Source organism: Benincasa hispida, unplaced genomic scaffold (assembly GCF_027475165.1).
Source record: "Benincasa hispida cultivar pf3 unplaced genomic scaffold, pf3_genome.v1.1 HicScf357, whole genome shotgun sequence".
Lineage (NCBI taxonomy): Eukaryota > Viridiplantae > Streptophyta > Magnoliopsida > Cucurbitales > Cucurbitaceae > Benincasa > Benincasa hispida.
The window spans coordinates 1-23,205 of record NW_028326445.1 but is presented as its reverse complement, the minus strand read 5'-3'; the positions used below and the strand labels follow the sequence as shown (position 1 = coordinate 23,205).

The 23,205-nt window shown below is 35.4% G+C and overlaps 1 protein-coding gene and 1 long non-coding RNA gene across 4 annotated transcripts; one reads left to right on the top strand and one right to left on the bottom strand.

Annotated features, from left to right (window-relative positions):
* Positions 1 to 5: 5 nt before the first annotated feature.
* On the bottom strand, positions 6 to 2,209 carry LOC120072307 (anthocyanidin 3-O-glucosyltransferase 5-like; the record flags this gene model as incomplete). Its single annotated transcript, XM_039024765.2, has 2 exons — positions 1,136 to 2,209; positions 6 to 221 (listed from the first exon to the last, which is right to left on the bottom strand). Coding segments are annotated over exons 1-2 (1,131 nt in total), but the record flags the coding sequence as incomplete, so codon positions are not given.
* Positions 2,210 to 12,075: 9,866 nt separating this feature from the next.
* LOC150030279 (uncharacterized) lies at positions 12,076 to 14,000 on the top strand. Of its 3 annotated transcripts, none has more exons than XR_016527105.1 (4): positions 12,076 to 12,511; positions 12,612 to 12,684; positions 12,760 to 12,864; positions 12,951 to 14,000. It is a non-coding gene; the product is annotated as an uncharacterized LOC150030279 (long non-coding RNA). The 3 variants fall into 3 exon arrangements; XR_016527106.1 differs by having other exon boundaries at positions 12,760 to 13,585; positions 13,779 to 14,000; XR_016527104.1 differs by having other exon boundaries at positions 12,760 to 14,000.
* The last annotated feature ends 9,205 nt before the right edge of the window (positions 14,001 to 23,205 follow it).

Genomic DNA, 23,205 nt, shown 5'->3' with positions numbered 1-23,205 from the left:
GGAACTCCGTTCGTTATCCCTTCCAACGCCGAGTTCCATCCGCCGTGCGTGAAAAAACCACCCACCGCCGGACTTCCCAACACCGCCGTCTGGTCCGCCCACATTGATACCACAAATCCCACCTCGCTTGTGCGCTCCAAAAATCCCTCTGGCAAAAACTTCCCCGCTGATTGCTCCTCACTCCCATCCCCCGTCGTGAAATACGCACCGTCTGATCTTACCTATAATATAAATCGTTAAACTAGCATTATTACCTAAATTTGAGATTTAGTTAAAGTATAGAGGCTAATTAGATATTTATAAGTATAAAGATTAAATTGAATGAACAATAAAGTATTATAAAAAAAAAAAAAAAAAGAAGGGTCTAATTGTCCAGTGGCAAACTATTTTTTTACAAAAACAAAACATATTTTATTTAAATATTTTTCTTGTTTGTAATTGAAATTTGTGATGGAAGTAAATGTATGAAAATGTGTGCAATTAGTATTTACTCAAATAATAATATTTTTAAAGAATTGTTAAGTGATAAATTTTAATCGAGTAATAAGGTAGATCCCGCTCGAAATGCTCCACTCGAAATTTTACATGAAATATGCTAGGGGTAGAAGTTTTAAAGTGATTAAATAATAGAATTTAAGATTAAATACTATTTTAGTCTTTTGATCCTTACATTTCTAAATTATTTATTTTGATGTTTATATTTTTAACTCTGATTTATTTTGATCGTTGTACTTTAAAAATGCTCATTTTAATTCTTATACTTTTTAATTTTAATTTATTTTGGTTCTTATACTTATAAAAAGTTGTCATTTTGTTGATTCATTTTTATTTTTAAAGAATAAAAATGGTCATCTGAAAGTTTAATGATCAAAATGAATCAGAGTTAAAAGTAAAAGATAAAAAATGATCATTTTAAAGTATATGAACCAAAATGAATTAAATTTGAAAATATATCGATCAAAATGAATCAAAATTGAAAATATATGAACCAAAATAAATCAAATTTAAAATATATAGATCAAAATGAACATTTTAAAGGATTAAAATGAATAAAAACAAAAAGTAGAACAACAAAAATAGTATTTAAATCTAATAAATTATATTAGTTAGGTCAATAGTAAATATAAATATTTACCTTTGGGGCGCGTACCACCCAAACAAATCTCTGACGACTCATCTCCAAACCGTGAGCCACTTCTGTCATTTGCTCAAACGACAGCGTTCCACCGCTCCCGAACGAGACGTAGATCACTGACTCAGTGGGTTGCTTACTCAACCAGTTGAACAACTCGCTCGAACCGCCTTTCTTCGAACCGGACTGCCTCACGATCGGTCCAATAGAGTAAACCGGCGGCTTCATGATTTTACCCAACAGATTCCGATCTCGGAAAGATGCGAGCGTGCGACCTTGCAAGTCGTCCCACGTGTTAACCAAAACGCCGTCGCACGACGCTATTCCCATCCCCACCTTGACGATTTCGAAATACTGTGGTTGGGTCCGGTCCAGAAGCGGGTCGATAACGTCGCATGGGCGAACCGGTTCGCATCCAGGGATTTGAAGCGGTTCTTTCTGGTCCACGTACTGCCCAACGATTTGCTTGTCCCAAACCTGGGCGTAAACGGTTAAGGCTAAGAACCATGCATTAGAGGCAACGAAGACGTATTTCGCCATGTGGAACTCGTCGGCGACGGCGAAGGATTCGGTGGCGAAGATGTCGGCGATGAGGACGGAGGGAAGGGAGGTAAGGGCGGAGACGGCGGAGCGTAGAATCGGGACATGGCGGCGCATGGTGATGGCGAGACGGCCAACGACGGAGGAGTCGGTGACGTCGGACATGTCGGCCGGAGGGAGTTCGACGACGGTGAAGAGACCGGCGGCTTCGGCGGCGGCGATGACTTTGTTTTCGGCGTTGGAGGAGTGGGAGGGGACGATGAAAACAGTGACGGTGAGGTGGTGGCGCGTGGAGAGGCGCGTGGCGAGCTCGAGTGAGGGAAAGAGGTGACCCATTCCGGGGCTGGAAATGAGAGCAACGTGTGTTTGGGAATCCATGGAGAGACGAAAAGAAGATGACAGAAAGTAAAAATGAGAGTGCAGAAACTACAGGCTTTAGCTGTGACTTTGTATGTATGGATATGAATATATATCATATATATAGCCCTGGGATGTGTTGAGGTTCATGTAAATGAGTGATATGTTTTGGAATTGATTTAGAAATGGTTTAGATATTTTTTCTCGGTTGAAAATCAGTCACACAATTTTTATCATTCAAAATTAGTTTTACAATTTTCATGTGGTTAAAATCAGTTTTGAATGATTAGAAACATGTTTTAGAATGTTAAATAACAAAAGTAAATTTCGCTAAATTTTATAGTCTATGTTAAAAATCCTTTTATTCTTTCAAGAATATAATCAAGATTCGAAATATCAAATTGTGGAAATATCGATATCAATAAAAATTTGAGGAAACTTTATAAAAAAAAAAAATTGATAGTAATTATTATAAGTAATTAATGAAACTTTAATCATAGCTGAATTAGACTATATTCTTAATCATTATTTGTATAGAGTAAGACAATATTTAGATGTATATTGTAAAATATATGTGCAAATATCGATGTGAGAACATAAATTAAAAAAATAATTTCAAAATAATATCAAATATTATCAATTAATTAATTAAAAGACATAAAATATTTGCACACATATTAACTATAAATTTTTATCATAAAATAAAATTGATTAAAAAAAATGAAAAATCATAGCATTAAACTTACATAACATAACATAATAATAATATAAAATCATAACATTAAATATAAGAGTGATACATTAAACATAACACAACATAATGGAAAATAAAGAAGTAAAAGAAAACTTTTCACATAGATTGAGATAATAAGAAGAATATTAGAGAACTCGCATCAATTTAAGTTTGAGTTAAAATTATGTGAAAAATTCAATGGAAAAGTATGAATGGAATTATAAATAAATATGTGTCAATTTTAATTTCTTGGAAGTGAAAGCTTTGGATGGTAAAAGAAACAAAAACTCATATCAATTCAATTTTAAGGCGAAATGATATGGATATTCAATGAAATTTTTTTGAATGAACTTAAAAATAAATATATGTTATTTTCCTCAATTTTGATGTCTTTAAATTGAAAGTTTTAGATGGTAAAAGAAATAAAACTTACACTAATTCCATTTTGAGATGAAATGATGTAAAAATACAATAAAAACAAGATTTGAATGAAATTAAAAATAAAAATGTGGTTTCTTGAAAATAAAATTCTTTTATGGTAAAAGAGACAAAACTTTCATTGAGCTAGTATAACTAATGATTAAAAAAAAAAAAATGAAATTTCGAGAAATTGAGGGAAAACTGAAATTCTCCCAAATTTTAAACCTATCGAAATCTCAAAATTTTGAAGTTTCGACCCAAATTTTTCATATATAGTTTTTATATCTATCCTAGATTTAAAATGCGTGCGGCAATGAATTAGAATAGTGTAATTGTGTTTATGTCTCAATTTTTGTTGTAAATCCAACATCCTAATTGAATTATACTCTAATAGGAGTTTGAAATAATAGGTTTGTTTTTAGCCAAAGACAAAGTTCATGAGTTAGGTTTTTGTAATTTAACTTTATTTCTAACATTTTTCTCTAATAAATGTCAAATTTGACTTGTAACGACTTCCTCTATGTTTAAAAAAATCAATTTAATAGAAAAAATGTGAGAAAGATGAAAAAGAAAAAAGTCAAAGTGAGTTTAACTCAATGATAATTTGTATAGTATTCTTTTCAAGAGATCAGAGATTCGATCCCTTACCCCACAATTATTGTACTGATAAGAAGACGAAAATAGGAGTATCGATCTAATATATTAAAAAATGCAAATCCTTACCTAAAAAAATGAGAGGACACAATACTTAGATGCTTCTAAAGTATTACTTATCTTTGTACGACGATCAAAATTAAATATTACATAATTTTAATTATGATTATTGGTAAGTACAGATATAAGTAATATTTTAGTATCATAAAGAAGAGTGGCGTGGTAGGTAGGAGAAGACGGAGGCATGTGCCCCATAGTAGATCGGAACATTTACTGCTCAGTTTTGACCATGTTACCTATTTTTTTTATATTATAAAAAGTACATACATGCACAAAAAAACAAAAACTTGAAAATTTAAATCTTCGAATTTTTCAACTTGTCGTATTAAAAATATAAGGTTAAATTATATAAAATATTTCGAGACTTTCTAATTTGTGTGAAAATTATTTTAGACTTTAAAAGTTAAGAAATTCTCTGTCTGAAAATAATTTCTCATTAATTTTGGATGAAAATTATTAATATTTTATTAAAAAATATTTATAAATTTTCAAAAGTTTAGAAAATACTCTTAAGCTTAAAAGAAAAGGTAAAAGATACTCTTACTGTTAGTATATGAATACAAATCGTTAATGCTTATTTTTCTCTAATTTGTCCAATTCTTACATCAATTTTCTCACAACAAAATATAAATCAAAACTTCAAGTGAAAACATAAAATCTCACAAAGTCTCACAAACATCTAAAATCAAAATCACCTCTTAAAACTTACATAGACGATAAATTAACAAATACAAAATGATGTGTTTGGCTATTAGCACACGCTTAACTACTCCCGTAAAACCTTGTTGAAACATATAAGTCTTAAGATCCTCTCTTGGTGCTTCCGTTGTTGTCTTTCTTGTTATAATCTATATACCTTAATTGAAAGGGACAATTTTAATGTAAGAAACAAAGGTAAAACAGTTAACGAGAAGGAGAGTAAGAGAGGAGGAAAAACAAAGAAGATAGATAAATGTTAGGTCATACATTGAAGTAGGAAAAAGAGAGGAAATGGAAGAGGGAGATGATGGGCATAGATAAATAGTAAGAGCATTTTTAACTTTTTAGGTAAGAGTATTAATACATCTTTTGAAAGTTTATAGATATTAACAATTTTTGTTATATATTAATAGTAAGAGTATTTTTTTAATTTTTTTTTTAAGATTATAGGTATTTTTTAAACTTTTAAAAGTTCAAGGGTATTTTTGAAACAAAATACTGATGATTTTCATCCATTATAACAAATTTGGCTTTAGATGTTAGTTGGCATTTTATAAATGAAGACATATTGACTATATGATATCAGTTTTAGAAAAACATGCCTCGTTTTTTTTTAGAAATTTTTGTACTTTTACGAAAATTTAATATAAGATGATGGTTGTAAACTGCCATCAAAGGTGGACATATGATTGCATTTTAAACTGCCATCTAAAAAGTGAAGAAATGAGAGGGAAATTTTTTTTTAAGGCACTTGAAAAATGGGCCAAGATGACCAAAATATTTACAACCGTCATCGGAAGGTATTTTAAAAATCATCAAAACGATGTCGGTTTGCTTTAGGGTTAATGATGCTACAAAACGGCGTCGTTTTGCTTGAAAATTATAATGATCATGGTCCGGACAATTAGAATTTAATTTTAAAAAATAATTTATAAATAAAATGTTAAGTAATAAAAATTTATTTTTTTCGCTCACCCACCCATCCATTCGATGGACGAATGACAACAACAACATGCGTGAGATAAAATGTCTTGATATTTATAGTTTATAGGCAATTCTAAATCTATCCATGCAAATCATTTCCAACACGTTGTATGATGATCCATAGTGGTTGTCACATTACAATAAAGACAAATAGCGTGAGAACTACTACAACCTCACATCCAACTTCTTTGTTAATTCTTTATCAATTTTGCAAGGTTCTCTCTATCTTTCTTTTTTATTTCTCAATCTTTGGTGGTTGTGAGTAAAGTACTACTCCCTTCAAGCACTCCCAATATGCACTATTTTAATAATTGTTTTATAGATTAGATTATATTTCAGATCCCCAAAGCTCAACAGTGTATGGTTTTAGTAGGAAGAAAACACTTTAATCAATGTGGAGCCAGTTTAGAACTTATGCTTTTCAGACATAAATGGTTGCACCACATATGGAATTTAACATCTTGCTGTTTTTTTTTTTTTAATGCTCATGTCTGGTTGCACCACTCTTGCATTTAATATTGCCCATCGCGAGTATTATCTTTTTGAATGTGTTGGAGTAATCATTGGTGAGAAACTCTTTATGTACGAAGGAAAAATTGAAATTTTGGGTCTATATAGGAACATCTACTGTACAATTTTGATCATGTTTCCTGTCTATTTTAAATTATTGAAATTATGTATACACGCACACAAAAACAAAAAAGTAACTTTTTCTTTAAACAAAATAAATATATTAAATAAAATCGATGGCTAGCTTAGCTCCACTATTCTCTAGCAATTTTTTATAGCCACATTAAAAAAAAATTAAAAAAAATAAAAATATATATCTAATTAATATAGACTTGAATTTGTAATGTATTTTTTTTTCCTTTTTGCTAAGGTAGAAGGTTTAATCTTCGCATCTTCAACTTGTGATGTTTTTAAATACAAGGTTAAATTATACAAAATATCCTTAAACTTTGTATTTTATATCAAAATATTTTAAAATTTTTAAAGGGACGTTTGGGGTAAAGATTATCCTAAAACTATAATAACCATAGTAAGTAAATACTATTTTTGTAATCCCCAATTAGTTATAATCAATATTATTTTAGAATCTTCATTTGCTATAATACTTATTATTTGCTACAATATTTACCATTTTACATTCATCAACTTTTTATTCTTTGCTATAATGTTTACTATTTCCTTCTCAAACTAAAATAGTTTACACTTCAAACACATACTATTATAACCCAAAATAAAATAATCTATACCTCAGACACAAACTATTATTAACACAACTATAATAACCTAAGATTATAATAACCAACTTCTTACCTCAAACTCCCTCTAAAAAGTTTTAAAATATTCTTAAAAAGCGTTTGGCCCACTGAGTGGAAGTTGGGGGTTAATATGTTTGAGCTAGTAAGTTTGTGTTTGGGGTGTACAATTGTAAAATTGAGTTTTTCGATAATTGTGAAAAGTAGATGAAGAAAGTGAGATGGAGTCGCATGGTAAATGTGAAAAGTAGTAATAGAGAGAAAGATAAAGTTCCTTAGTAAATGTGAAAAATATATAAAAAAAAAAATGGGAAAGATAGAGTTACTCGATAAATGTGCAAGTTCAATAGTATTTACTATTGAAGTTGGGTTGTTTATACTAACTTAATAAGGTAGTGGGCCATATTGAGGTTGATGTCCTAAATCTCGTAGCTTCGTAATTTGTAAATCATTTGAATGAACAAATTATTTACTAAATTAAATAAGTGTTATTTTATTTGACTTGTAGTTGCATTAACCCAAAATCAATAAACTAAGATCCAAGGTTATTTGATGTAGCTTAAACATGTATGTGGTGACATACAGGTGGATCATGTTTGAGTAATAACCTAAATGGTCTTTGTAGATAGATAAGGCATGATATCTCATCTTGGTGACATTACGGATACGACTCACTTTGTAATTGTTACAATTGTTATAAAGTGTTACAAATGATTTGATCATAATAATTCATGTGGAGAAATGTGAGCAAGGATATCATATACAAAGAGTTTGTATAAGACCGGACCACGAAATATTGACTAACCTCTTCTTTCAGTCGAGAATCTTCTCTCTTTATAACACCGTAACCAGAAGAGACTTGCATTTCACCAAGATGACCATAGGTTACTTGATCTTAATTCTGAATGAGTTGTGAACCCCTGCCTATGAGGGCGATCCTTTGATCTGCATGGATGAGAGTGGTCAGATTTGTCGACTCAATATGCCTACCATTTTGGGGATTCGTCTGATTAGGGAGCTGGGAACGTAGTTACACAAGAAAGAATCCACTCCTTCCTGTTGTTAGGATAAGTAGATAAATTATTCTCTTAAAGGTTGATTTCGAGTCTTGAACAATGTGGCACCACACCCTTTCTTAGATCGAGAAGAGTTCAGTCATAGCTAGACTATGACTAATTGTTCATTAGAGGGATCAGTGGTATTTAAGGAGTTAGATGTAACTACAGGGGTAAAACAATAATTTTGATCCAGTCATACTTCCGAGCAATTTGTGAAGGGTCAACACGCAGTTGATTAGTTATATTCAATGGACATAAAAATATATCTATAGTGCAAAAGTGCAGCTATCAGTCTTTAGTGGAGTGACCGACAGTTAATGAATGGAGATTAATTTAGTTAGAGAGTTTAATTAATTAACCTAGTGCCATTGGAGTTTCAATCTGTAGATCTATAAGGTCCCCTTATTAACTTAATAAGGACTAATGAGAACCAAATTAATTTTGGTTTAATTTGAATTTTTCAAATTAATTGTATGTGATACAATTAATATAATGTATATCGATACATTATATTATAAAGTTTAAATGAGAGAAATAAATATTTGAATATGATCAAATTTAATTATATGAATATGATTCATATAAAAACTATAGGTTAAATAATATGAATTTGATTCATATTAAAACTATAGGTTATATGAGAGAATTTAATCTATAAATTATATTATATGTGATATAATAAACTATAGGTTATATATTATATGAGATATAATATATGGTTTAATTATACAATTGGTTACTATAATTAAATAGAATTTGAATTTTAAATTCAAATTATAACTCCTTGAGAGTTATGGATTAATTAGTAGAGGGAGTTATGGAACTCTCACATCTCTCAAAATAACAATCACAGAGGAGTTTGGTACACAAAATCACATTTGACGTGAAATTTCTTTAAAGAAGCTCTCTCAGCCTTGATCTTCTTCTCTTCTATATTTTCTCTCAAAGAGACTTCTTCTTCCATTCACCAAAATTAACCCACAGAAGTCCACCAAACTCTCTGTGATTCTCACCTTGAGAATAACAAGGTAATGTTGTGGTGGTATCCTACTTGTCAATTTCGTGATCTTGTTGTGGTTCGTGTTGCTGTGAACAGGAGAGGTCTGTGAACTCTTTCTATGGAGAGAAAATGTGAAGAATTGTTTCTTTAAGGGTTAATATTTGATCTCCCTTTCTTCTCTGAAATTCTATAGAAAAAGCATGCTTAGCACTTGTTGTTTATCCTATGTTTTCGTATATATGTTTTATTGGGTTTTTACAAACTAAATCTGAGACATAATCGTTCATACACTTCTGCTGCGAAAATTTCAGTTGTTTCAATTGGTATCAGAGCCCAATCGTATCTCTGAATTTTTTTTTTATAACATAATTTTAGAGTTTTTGTGGGTTATTAGCACTACATTGTGAAAGTATGCTTGGGTTTGCACTTGGATGTTTTAAAAATTTGCATTAGTTTATTGTATTGATTCGATTTGATTTATAAGGGTCTAGTATTTTTTGGGCATTTATTTTCTTGCAACCAAGTCAAGTCCATGTTGCTCGTGGTGAAGTATTTACCAAGAATCAGGCTTTAACTTGGAGAAATTTGGAACAAGAATGGAACAAAATGAAAAAATGATTGAAGCAAAGGTTGCATTCGACCTTGGAGCATAAGATGCAGCGTAATTCACTGTAAGGTAGAATGCCCAACGTAGCTACGCTCGGCACCAGCGTTGCGACGCTGAGATAGAATGTAACGACATTGCGTGGAGCGTAGCATTACGCTACAGTAAGCTCCAAACCAGCATAACTATGCTCCCGAGAACGTAATGTTACACTGTGGCAAGGTAAAAGCAGTGTAACAATGTTGTCGTGGAGCGTCGTTATGCTCCGAATGAGACGCATGCGCACTAGACGACCTCCAGACCGTATGTTAGAGCATGGTAGCGGTTTCAAGGAGAAGTTTTTAGGCTTGTTTTGAATTATTATGTAATTTATTTGCTTTTTGGTTAATTAAATTAACATGAGAGTTATATTAATTTAATTAATTATTGGATGTCAATTTTTGGTCCAATGTTGCTATCTATTATTTTATACATGTGATGTATGATTTAATTTTATTATATTACATAATGTATGTTATATAGATTAAAACTCCACCATAGGATATGATGGAGTTAGCATGCAATTAGTGGAAACAATTGGGATCTTAAGCACTCTAATTCCATCAACTTTAGCATAGAAACATGCAAGTTCATAAACTAAAAAAAGGATTTTGAAGATATACCTTTGAAGAACTTTTCAATCTTTGAATCCAACTTGAATTTCCTCTCCAAATGCTTGTAGACCACCATTTGATCTTCCCTACTATTCTCTAGGACCTTAGATTGGGTGGTGGAACCTAAAATGAGATGAATTTAAGAGAATTTTGAGAAGAAATTATCTGGTTTATAGCTAAAGAGTGAAGAACTTCTTCTTCAGCCTTTTTTTCTGCAAAATTAGCCATGCAAAACTCTAAAAACAGCTCGAATTTGTTGAGTTTTTATTTAACTCAAGCATGCATTCAGAATGCATCCAAGATTGACACCACCAACTTGTGGATTAAGTGAGAATTTAGTGTCTAATGTCCCACTAAGTTGAAATTTTGATTTTAAAATCAAATTTATTTAAAAGTCAATTTTAAAATCAATTTTATTTAAAAATCAAAATTTTCAAATTTAAATTTAAATTTCCAAAACTTAAATTAAAACAAAAATTGATTTTATGATTTTATTATTTGAATTTTCATAAATTTCAATTTTCAAAATTAATTCAAACAATTAATTTTTAAATATAATTTAATAAATAATTTAATTAATTAAAATAATTCAATATCCAATATTAAGTTATTAATACACCAATTCCACAAACATGAATATCTATTCATGCCATTAATATTTAAATCAAATTTAAATATTATCTAATTTTTCAATTTCGTTTAATTTGATAATTAAACATGTGATTATATCATATATAATTATTGATTCCCTTAATTCGAATTTGAACATTTCAAATTCTCTCATCATGTTATTCTAAGGTTTAATCCATTTGTGAGCTAGTAGGAGACCTAATGGACCTACAGATCATGGACTCCAATGAACCGAGATTAATTGGCTAAACTCTTTAAACCGAAGTAATCAACATTCGTATGTCATATATAATTACCTAGGTCATTGCTTTGAAATAGTCCGTCTTAAACAGTAAACAATATTATAAAGCAAGAATGACTTATTCCTTGGTCTGGTCTTATATAAACTCTTTGCATAAGACATCCTCACTCGCATGTCTCCTCATAAACGATTCGGGATCACTTCGTTTGTACAAAGTACAAAGTGGACCACATCTGATAGTGTTTCCAGAATAAGATACTCAGCCTTATCCGTATACTTATGGACCATTTTGGCTATCTACTCGAACTTGATCCACTCTTACGTCTCCACATAAAGTCCAAGTACTCATGTAGTGGCCATAGATCTTAGTTTATTAGATTTTGTGCAATTTATATATTCAATAACAGTTTTATTGAACAAGACCTCAATAACATCTTTATTGAAAATGGAATATGTTTAATCTTACAAACTGCGAGTTTTAGGACATACAACCCAATAGGATAAACATAAATGTTGGGTTATATGTCATGAAACTCATAGTTTGTAAACTTTAAACATGTTTCTATATTCGATAAAGATGTTATTGAGATTATTTCATTAAAGTTTTTATTGAATATATAAATTGCATTAATAGATTCCTAAATCTAATAAACTAATGAACCCATGACTATAACATGAATATTTAAACTTTATGTAGAGACATAAAAATGATCAAGTTTAAGTATATAGCCAAAACGGTATATAAGTATATAGATAGGGTTGGGTATGTAACACCCCACATTTTTTTTATTAATGTAATTTCACTAATTTTTATTATTTGAGGGTATTTTTGGAATTTTGAACTTCAATTGTAATTGCGGGAAGTTAATGAATTTGACGTTGAAATTATTCAATTTGAAAATTAATGACAGGAATTAATTCCATTTTTGGGAAAGAAAAGAAGTTAATAAAATAAAGTGAAATAAGGAAAAGAATAAAATAAAGTTTATTTTATTTCAAGTTTTTAAGTTATTATTATTATTATTATTTTAATAAAAACAAAAATTTCCCTTCTCCTTCTTCCTCACTCCCCCTCCCCCGTGAAAATGCTCGCCGTCGAAGCTCCCAGCAGCCGCAATTTCCACAGAGCCTAACGCCGATGAGCAGTCGCCGATCTGAAGCCTCTTCAGCGCGCCACTAGTCAGACGTGAAGCCCAGCCACACGTTAGCTTCGTTCGACGTCGTCTGTCAGATCTGTTGGAGTCGCGCTGGCCTTCACGCGCGAACTAGCCCAGCTGAGCGACGCCACCACTTCGAGCTTCAACTCTAGCCGCTGCCTTCATGACTAGCCACCACACCATTTCTTCCAATAGCCACTCGACGCCACCCAACCCTGTTTGGTTGAGGCCGAGCTGCTCGTCCAACCCGACGCCCGAGCCCAGCCGCCGATCTCCGTTGGTCACTGCCTTCCTTCGCTGTCGTTCATCGGATTTCGGCTAGTGTTGGTAAGTTTTGGGTAAGAGCAGTTGAGTTTTGGAAGGTTCTTGGTTGCCCATTAAATTTTGGATTCCTTTTTGGTTGATGTCGATTATATTTGGAATTTAGATCCAAGATCGGCGTACTTCGGAGTGCACAACGTGCTGCCTAGCGGATTCGAGTTCGTTCAGCAAGTAGTTTGGTAAGCGTTGTGATCCTTGTTGTTGGTTTTTGGGCATCTATTGATTATTGGACTAAATAATGGTTTAATTTTAAGTATTTTGAAGGTTCTAAGTCGTCGTCCATTTGGGTTTTAAAATCTGCCAAGAGGAGATTTTGGAGTCGAAATCTTACAAGTGTTTGTTGATCAAATTTCGTTTGGGTAAGTTAATTGGTGATCGTTGGATTAAATTTGTATGTTTGGGTCTTGGTTCCAAAGACTGAAATTTAGTATTATGTCTGTATTAGGGGACTTAATTCAGGATTTATTTTGTTGGAGACCATTATCTTGGATTAATATCTGAATTTGACTTCGATGTAAGTAATCCTACCCACGGCCAGACACTAGATATATGCCAGCATGATAGTTGATTATTATGACAAAACGATAGCATGATAGATGGATAGTATAGTATGACCGATATATGTTATTGTATGAGAATCTGAAAGATTTATTGATGCACGTAGATACTTGCATGCTAGTAAGAAATGATACTTGATTCACTAAGATTGTATTTGATATGAAGATATTGAGGCATATATGCATGTGGTATAGCCATGATGTTGAGGTGTATATGTATGTTATAGAACCATATTGTGATAATTGTGATGTTAAGACTGTGATAGTGTCTTTACTGATTAGTTAGATGCCCACTAGATATTGTGTTTCCTTCGGGATCCACCAAATATTGTGTTTCATTCGGGATTCACCAGATATTATGTTTCCTTCGGGATTCACCAAAGATTATGTTTCCTTCGGGATTCACCAAGGGTTGTGTTTCCTTCAGGATTTACCAGAGGTTATGTTTTCTTCGGGATTCGCCAGGGGTTATATTTTCTTCAGGATTCACAAAGGGTTGTGTTTCTTTCGGGATTCACCAGAGGTAGTGGGCATACTTAACTACAGTAGGATAGAAATTATTTTTTCATGTATGTATGTGTCCCAGGAGGACTAGAGCAGTTTTTATGTTCCACCAGGGGTGGGCATCTAGAGAACATAGATGTCTAGCTCGACCCCAGTAGTGGGATTACTTACTAAGTATTTTATATTCATCCTTTCTCATGTTGTTGTTTAAGGTAAAGATAGAGATGCACCGACAATTGACAAGCGGAATTCGTGATCAAGTCACTGGGACCAGTTTTATGCTTCCGCTCATGATATTTAAATTTCTTTCCATGTTTTTTTTTTCAACTTTCAGTTTTGCTGTTTGAAACTTACTATTAAGAATTGTTTTTAGACTTATTATTATCATTTATGATTTATGGGTACCTTATTATTTGCTTTTAATATTTGAATTTAATGAAGGACTTTTGAACTTACCTTATTTATATAGCATTTATTTCACCATAAAAGGGTGTCGTTTTAAGTTCCATGCATGCATGTATTTAGTAATGGCCTAACTTAAGTCTTAAGGGGTCGGGTTATTACAGTTGGTATCAGAGCCCATGTTTTGGGTTCTGTAGACTGACTTACTGATGCTTGATTTTATGAAGTGAAATTATGGATGATATACGATGGTGAAATTACATTGTGCACTCAAGTTTCCTCAGTGGAATCCAAGTGTAAACTCCACTGAGTTTCCTGGTAAGTCCAGGGTCAAACTCAGGGACTTGTGAAAACAGGTTGCGTTGATAATTTTTTAGAAAAACTTTGTGGTAACCAAATAAATAAATAGTTGTTGGTTTGTTGTTGATTGCGTTAATGAAAAATAAACAAATGCGGCGGATTTGAGAAAAGCCAGTTGTGTGATAGATGCACTGAGTATACGGATGAACGGGTTGAGAAGGTCTTTAGCTAGCATTACTTGGGAATGCGTTTATGCGATCATGCTACAACCATGAACAACAAGTCATTTTCCAATGCAAATGCGATGCTTCTAAGTCTAGGATGCATGTGTTGAATGTAAAAGTGTCCATAGAGCTTATTCCTGAGTCTCTACTCTTTTCCTATGCGATGATGCAAAATGCATAAAGGCAAGGTGACCGTATACAATCATATTCTATCTCTAGGATGTATGCGATGTGTTAATAGCGAATAGTACTTATTCTTAAGCTCCTATCTCTTGATTATGCATTCTAATCTGGCTCTCCCGAGCCTAGATTCTAACCTGACCTTCCCAAGCCTAGATCCTGTCCTTAGACTGCCCTCCCGAGTATCTCTAATGGACGAATGAAGCATACATAATACAATTGCATAGAATGAAGATTCCCTAGTTGTGCTAGCTAAATGCTTCTCAACCCATTCAACTGATTTAGTTACTCATGCGTAAATAACAGAAAGTGAACAGATATAGAGAAGTAGATTCCATTTCGATAAATGAGTGGAGTACAAAATAATAATGGAAGTTAAAAGTAGAGAGCCTGGTAGAAATTCTTTGCTGATCGAGGCTTGTACACTATAATTCTTTATTCAGTTCCAAAGATATTTCTGCTTCTGCAGGCGTTGGTCCTCTCTCTGTCCTTGAAGCTTTCGGCGTTTTCCCAAGCTTATCGGAATGATCTGTCGGCACAACCTCCTCTCTCGCGTCCGCCTTGAAGTAAAAGAAAATCTAAGAACTAGGCTAAACTCGTAAGATGGAGAACTCGTGACTGATGGAACGGTGAACCCCTTTTCTGAAGGATGCCTTTGGTATTTATAGAACATCCAGGGTGAACGGTGGCTTCTCTCTCATGATTGCACAGATGGGACGACTTTAATTCCCTGATTGATGCGCCTAATATTTGTCACCAAAAAGCTGAATGTACTTGTTATCGTTAACGACTGTCAACTTAATTCAAATTCGACTGTCAACAGCTTTCTGTCTCATCGTGATTAATTAGTCTTTCAACCAGATGCACCCACCATGTTGCGCCGACCAAGTTGCGGCAATCCTTCTTGAGCAAATGTTTGTGAACACGATCACCGCAAAGCCTTGCGGTGATGTTGCGCTCAACCAATGATTTTCTATGATCGCAATTTCTGCCTTGCGTCATTGCATATTCTACACAAAAATACAAAAATCAACTGTTCTAATGCGATGAACACATGAGACTGCAATATTATGAATCTAATGTTTTTTGGACACAATTTAACATGTTTTATCAATGCAAGCCAGCATTGTTTAAGAATTTAGCACTATGATAACGTGCATTTCTACCCGTTATCACACCCCCAAATTTAAACAATGCTTGTCCTCAAGCATAAGCTAAAGATTTATTTTAGCGAATTGACCACAATGTTCTTTTTCCTAGATTTCTCAAGAATGCTTCGTTCAAATCCTATATACCAAAATTTCCTTAAGTTTTATTCAAGTCTCTTCTTAAAATGTTTATAAGACCTAGGGACTACAAGCTTAACCTTCAAAAGGACTTTACTAATTTTCGAAACATCGCATGATTTATTTCAAAAAGAAAATTTTCCACCGGGGTATCAAATGATTTTATACTTGCATATTTCTTGACATTATTATATTTTTTTTTTCTGACCTTGCGTTGATCCAAGTGTCTTACCTTCGTTTTGGCTTGCCCCCACGTGTGTCATGCGGACATCCAACTACGAGCAATGCGCTCTTTCTCAGACTAAACTCATACATACTTGGCAGCGGAGTTGTGGTCATTTATTTATGCATTGATCCTGGTGACTTACTTTCGTTTTGGCTTGCCCCTGCATGTGTCATGCGGACATCCAACTACGGGTAAGTGCCTTTCACAACTTAACTCTTATCAACATGGGTTTCCCATTGCATTGACAGTGGAGCTATTATTCTCAATTTTTTTTTTTAGAGTAGCAAGGTCGAAAATAAATACCTCACCCCCAAATTTAAAATGCGGCAATGTCCTCATTGCCAAAAGATTGAGATAAGGCATGCGATGTTCTTAGAAAGCTTCGTAAATTTATTTATGCATTGATCCTGGTGACTTACTTTCGTTTTGGCTTGCCCCTGCATGTGTCATGCGGACATCCAACTACGGGTAAGTGCCTTTCACAACTTAACTCTTATCAACATGGGTTTCCCATTGCATTGACAGTGGAGCTATTATTCTCAATTTTTTTTTTTAGAGTAGCAAGGTCGAAAATAAATACCTCACCCCCAAATTTAAAATGCGGCAATGTCCTCATTGCCAAAAGATTGAGATAAGGCATGCGATGTTCTTAGAAAGCTTCGTAAAGAAAGTTTGAAAGAAAGCTAGCAAACTCCTAACTTCTAGAAATATTTTATGAGGTGACTATCATAAAGTTAAGATGACTCTAGTATATACGAAAGAAATAGAAGCATGTTTTTCATCGTTGAAATCATACTTGGCAAAGAAACAGCATGCGATGTCTTACTAAATTTATCTATGTCAAATGATAGCGGTAATCAAAGAGGATGCGGTGATAAAACTCTTAAACCTAACATGCGATGCGATAACGCAAAATTTGAAATAAAGATAAGGAAGAATACACCTCCAAATTTGCGTTGTCGCCCGCAGTGTGTATTGACGCATCCATCTTTGCGGCGATCTCTCTTCTTTGGATTGCGGTGATGGAGTGAGATAATTTGCTGCTTCATGTAACATCTTCGCAATCCTGTGCCTTAATCGTTGTAAACAAACAGTGAGAGGGTCAAATGATTTTTAAACGAAACATGTTTTTTTTTTCATGGAAGTAATAATGAGTAAAATGCAGATAAATAAATGATGATTAAAGTGACGAAGGAATGAGAGTTCAAGAACCAAACAAAGGGTATTCCGGGTTTTTCAGATTCACGGAGTCTTTTCTGGCTGGAAATCACCTCCACAATATGCCTTAACTCGCTGTCCACTAACCTTAAATGTACGGCTTCCATCCTCAGTGATCAGCTCCACCGCACCATGTTGGAATAATTCTTTAATGATGAAGGGTCTGGACCAGCATGATTAAAATTTTCCCGGGAAGAGTCATAGACGTGAGTTGAAGAGTAAGACCTTTTGCCCGACTTAGAGGTTCTTACTGCATATGTATTTGTCGTGTCAGCGTTTGGTGTGCTCCTTGTAAATCTCCGCGTTCTCATATACGTTAATCATTCATTCTTCTAGCTCGACCAGTTGCATTTTTCGCGCTTCTTCTGCTTTCTTCAAATCAAAGTTCAGCTTCTTTACCGCCCACAGTGCCTTATATTCCAACTCCAGAGGAAAATGACACGCCTTACCAAATACCAATGCATATGAGGACATACCTATGGGTGTTTTAAATACAGTCCGGTATGCCCACTACGCATCGTCAAGCTTTGTTGCCCAGTCTGTTCGTGAAGGCCTTACTACCTTCTCGAGTATCAGCTTAATTTCTCGATTGGAAACCTCGGTCTGACCATTCGTCTGGTGGTATGCGTGGCCACTTTGTGGAAAATGTTGTATTTGCACAGCAACTCCTTAACGGTATGGTTAACAAAGTGGGACCATTCATCACTTATGATGGCACGGGGAGTGCCAAAATGAGTGAAACTATGTTTCTTTAGGAATTGGGAGACTACTGCTGCATCGCTTGCGGTGCATGCCACTGCCTCTACCCACTTGGATACATAATCGACGGCTAATAAAATATAATGTTTACCATTCAAGGGAAGGAATGGTCCCATGAAATCAATACCCCATACGTCAAACAATTCAAGCTCCAAGATGGTGTTCATTGGCATTACATGTTTCCATGAAATGTTACCTGTGCGTTGGCACCAATCACATTTCATTACGTAGTCAGCTGCATCCTTAAACAATGTAGGCCAAAAGAATCCACTCTGTAAAACCATGGCTACGGTGCACTGTCCTCCAAAGTGCCCACCATATGGTGAGTCGTGACATTGCGATAATATGCGTTGTTGAGCAGCATTTGGTATGCATAATTGCAAAATATGGTCTGTTCCTTTTTTATACAGATTCGACTCATCCCAGTAATAATGTCTGCATTCATGTTTGAGTTTCCTCTATTGGTGGTAGGTGTAATCTTCAGGAAATTACTCGCAAACCAGATAATTGACTATGCTGCATACCAGGGCAATTCTTCAATATGGAATAGTTGCTCATTCGGGAACATCGCACTCACCTCAGACTCATTATAGTCAACCTCAGGATTTTTCAATCTGGACAAGTGATCCGCAACTTGGTTCTCCGTCCCCTTTCAATCAATTATTTCTATATAAAATTCTTGAAGGAGGAGAACCCATCTGATCAACCTTGGCTTTGCGTCCTTCTTTGTCATTAAGTACTTGATTGTCGAGTGATCAGTATGGATGAGTACCTTTGTTCCCAACAGATATGCCCAAAATTTTTCAACCACAAAAATACCGCGAGAAGCTCTTTCTCTGTGGTGATGTAATTCGTCTGAGTGGGATTTAATGTTTTACTCGCACATGCGATGGGATGCAAGATTTTTTTTCTCTTTTGTGCCAAAGCTGCTCTAATCGCATACCCGCTTACATCGCACATTATTTCAAAGGGCAGTGTCCAATCAGGTGCAATTAGTGCGGGTGTGGTAATCAGCGCATTCTTCAAAACTCGAAATGCGTTGAGGTAGTTGTTGTCAAAATCAAATTTTCTGTCAGCCTCTAACAACGCACTCAATGGTCGCACTATTTTGGAAAAATGTTTAACAAAGTGTCTGTAGAATCCAGCGTGCCCCAAGAAACTTCGTATAGCCTTCATGCTTGTTGGATGTGAAAGTTTTTTAATTGCTTCAATTTTTGCTTTGTCCACCTCCAATCCATCCCGGGAAACCTTGTGCCCCAACACTATGCCCTCCTTTACTATGAAATGGCATTTTTCCCAGTTAAGCACCAGATTCGTCTCTTTGTATCTCTTCAGTATCTTCTCCGAGTTGGCTAGACAGACTTCATAGGTGTTCCCATAAACAGAGAAGTCGTCCATAAAGATTTCAACAGAGTCCTCAAGATAGTCCGAAAAGATGGCCATTATGCACCTTTGGAATGTGTTTGACGCATTGCAAAGGCTGAACGGCATGCGGCGAAAAGCAAAGGTCCCATATGGGCAGGTGAATGTGGTTTTGTCTTGGTCTTCTTAAGCTATCATAATCTGATTGTACCCGACATAACCATCCAGAAAGCAATAAAAGTCATTTCCAGCTAGACGGTCTAGCATTTGATCAATGAACGGTAGAGGGAAATGATCTTTCTTTGTGGCCGCATTCAGCTTGCAGTAGTCCATGCAAATGCACCACCCCGTGACGGTTCTTTGCGGGATTAACTCATTGTTTTCGTTCGGGACTACTGTCATGCCACCCTTTTTTGGCACACACTGCACGGGGCTGACCCACGTGCTATCTGCTATAGGATAGATAATGCCCGCATCTAACCATTTAATGATCTCCTTTTTATGACCTCTTTCATCGCAGGGTTGAGTCTGCGTTGATGTTTGATCGTTGCCTTGTGGTCCTCTTCAAGACGATTGCGGTGCATACAGTACGCTGAGCTGATTCCTCTAATGTCAGCGAGCGTCCAGCCAATTGCTCGCACATGCTTCCTTAGAATTCTCATCAACTCATTCTCTTGGTCTTCATTGAGCTCAGAGGAAATGATAACTGGAAGCTTCTCGTTCTGCCCCAAAAATGCGTGCTTTAAATGATTCGGTAGGGTCTTTAATTCCAGTGTCGGTGGTTCTTCTAAGGATGGTTGCGTTGTTTTTCTTTCTTCTTTTTCTTTTGGCTCTTCTTCTTGGTCTGCGATCGTTTCTTTTTCCTTGCTTGTTTTTGTTATGATCGCATTACAGGCAGCAACGGATGCGCTGGCATCCTCTTCTTCATTTTCTTCATCAAACTTTTCTTCTTCAATCAAATTCTGGTTGTCATCTGAGTCATGCAGGTCTTCTTCATCCGAAAACTTCATGGCACGAATTATGTTGAACTTGAGCTTCTGTCCGTTGATGCTCAAAGTGATTTCCCCTTTATGCACATCAATCTGAGCAAAACCTGTTGTTAAAAATGGTCGCCCCAAAATGATGGGCACATCTTTGTCGACCTCGTAGTCCAAAATGATGAAATCGGCTGGTAGGATAAATTTATCAATGGTTATCAGCACGTCCTTCACCTTTCTCTTTGGATGCACCAGAGATCTATCGGCTAGTTGGAGAGTTATCGTTGTGGGCACAAGTTGCCCCACATTTAGCTGCCTAAAGATTGACAGAGGCATCAAATTTATGCTGGCTCCCAGGTCACACAAGGTTTGCCTGATGTACAGTCCTCCTATGGAGCAAAGAATAGTAAAGCTCCCAGAATCGCTCATCTTCGGTGGAATTATTGATTTTGAACTTTGTGTTAATGCCACCGTGGCAAACTTACCAGCTTTTCTCTTCTTGGTTACCATATCCTTCAGAAACTTTGCGTAGGAAGGCATTTACTCAATTGCTTCACTAAATGGAATATTAATATGTAATTGTTTTAACATAGATAAAAAGCATTGGAACTGTACCTCTTCGTTATTTTTCTTTCTTAGTCTCGGAGGGAAAAGGGGTAACTGCACTTTCACTACCCCCGTCTCAGTTGGTTTTGAGGTTGACGCAACCTCTGGTTCTATTGCTTCTTTTTCTCCTCCTTCTTCTTGCTTCACCGCAACTTCAGATTCCTCCGCAATGGAAGCTGTCCAACTAAGCTTCTTCTTTTCTCTCTCCACAGTCTTTCTACTTTGCAATGTCACAACCTGACATTGCTCTTTACCTGAACCTCCCGGGTTGTGTTGGAGTTTTGATGAACTCGGCAGAGCCCCTTGCGGTCTACTCTTTAGCTCACTCGTAATCTGGCCCATTTGTAAATCTAGATTGCGGATGGACGTAGCCTGACTTTGAAGCACAATTTCGTTTTTCTCTATGTATTGCTTCAATAAGCTTTCCAAGGAAGAGGATTGCAATGGTTGTGAGCTACATGCTTGATTGTTTTTCTGACCATTCTTGCATGGGAAGAATCCCACTTCTTTCTGTGCCATGGGTTGGAAATTCTGTTGCTGATTCTTCCAAGTAAAAATTGGGGTGGTTTCTCCACCTGGGGTTGTAGGTATTTGAAAAGAGATTATTTTTTACAAAGTAAACGGATTGTGAATTTTGCGGGCAATCTTCCATCGCGTGCCCATCACCGCAAGTCGCACACCTTGCAGTGTTTTGACTCATTGCGTTGATTTGCCCATTTTGCGGTGTTGGGTTGCTGATCGCAATTCCCTGGATTAAGTTCATCATTGCGATCATCTGATTTTGTAGTGAAGCAATAGCACTATTACTTGCGTCATTGTCTTTGATTCTCAATCTCTGACCACTCTCTCTCCAATCTTCGTGGTTCTTAGAGATGCAATCCAAGATATTCTTCGCCTCGTCATACGTTTTATCAAGCAAACCACCAATGGCTACCGTATTGGTAGAGGTCTGTGAAGCGGGATTCAAATCATGATAAAAAATTTCCATTCAAAGGCAGTCTGGCAAACCATTGTGTAGACAATCCCTGACCAACCTTTTAAACCTCGCACAGGCATCGCTGAGCGATTCGTCCATGTCTTATTCAAAATTTGTAATTAGTTTCCTTCGTCTGCCATTCTCAGTAGGTGGAAAGTATTTCCTCATAAACTTCTCCATGACCTGTTCCCATGAAGTGATCTCTCCCGGTTCGAGAGAATACGTCCATTTCCTAGCCTGATCACAGAGAGAAAATGGGAATAATGTTAGTCGAACTTCTTCGGTAGAGATGTTCAAGAACACAAAAGTATTGTAGATTTCAATAAAGCTTCAGAGGTGGGCGTGCGGGTCCTCACCACGCCTTCCTCCGAATTGTCCTGTAGTATGGATCATCTGCAGCATCACTGCTTCATTTCGAATCTACTTCCATTAAGGGTAGGCCTCATGATTCCTGAGAGGAATCATAGAGTTTTGGCGAGCATAGTCTCTAATAGGTCTATTGCGATGTTTTGCCAGCAGGATTGGATTCGCCATGACATTATTTTTATTTGGTGCTCCATTTCCAGGCTGCTACGCCATCTCTTCTTTATCTAATTGTGGTTGTTGTTTGCCGTCTCTCAGTCTCTGTCTAAACATTCTCTCAATCTCTGAGTCGTAATTCGCCAGAGATTGAGAGTCTGCAAAGAAATCAGAAAAATTACTGTTAGCATACTATTTTGCTGAAGTCCTCCACAATGCCGTTAAAAACTTGCTTGATTTTATGAAGTGAAATTATGGATGATATGCAATGGTGAAATTGCATTATGCACTCAAGTTTCATCAGCGAAATCCAAGTGTAAACTCCACTGAGTTTCCTGGTAAGTCCAGGGTCGAACTCAGGGACTTGTGAAACCAGGTTGCGTTGGTAATTTTTTAGGAATACTTTGCGATAACCAAATAAATAAATGATTGGTTGTTTGTTGTTGATTGCGTTAATGAAAAATAAACAAATGCGGTGGATTTGAGAAAAGTCAATTGTGTGATAGATGCACTAAGTATGCGGATGAATGGGTTGAGAAGGTCTTTAGCTAGCATTACTTAGGAATGCATCAGATTATGCGATTAAGGCTACAACCATGCACAG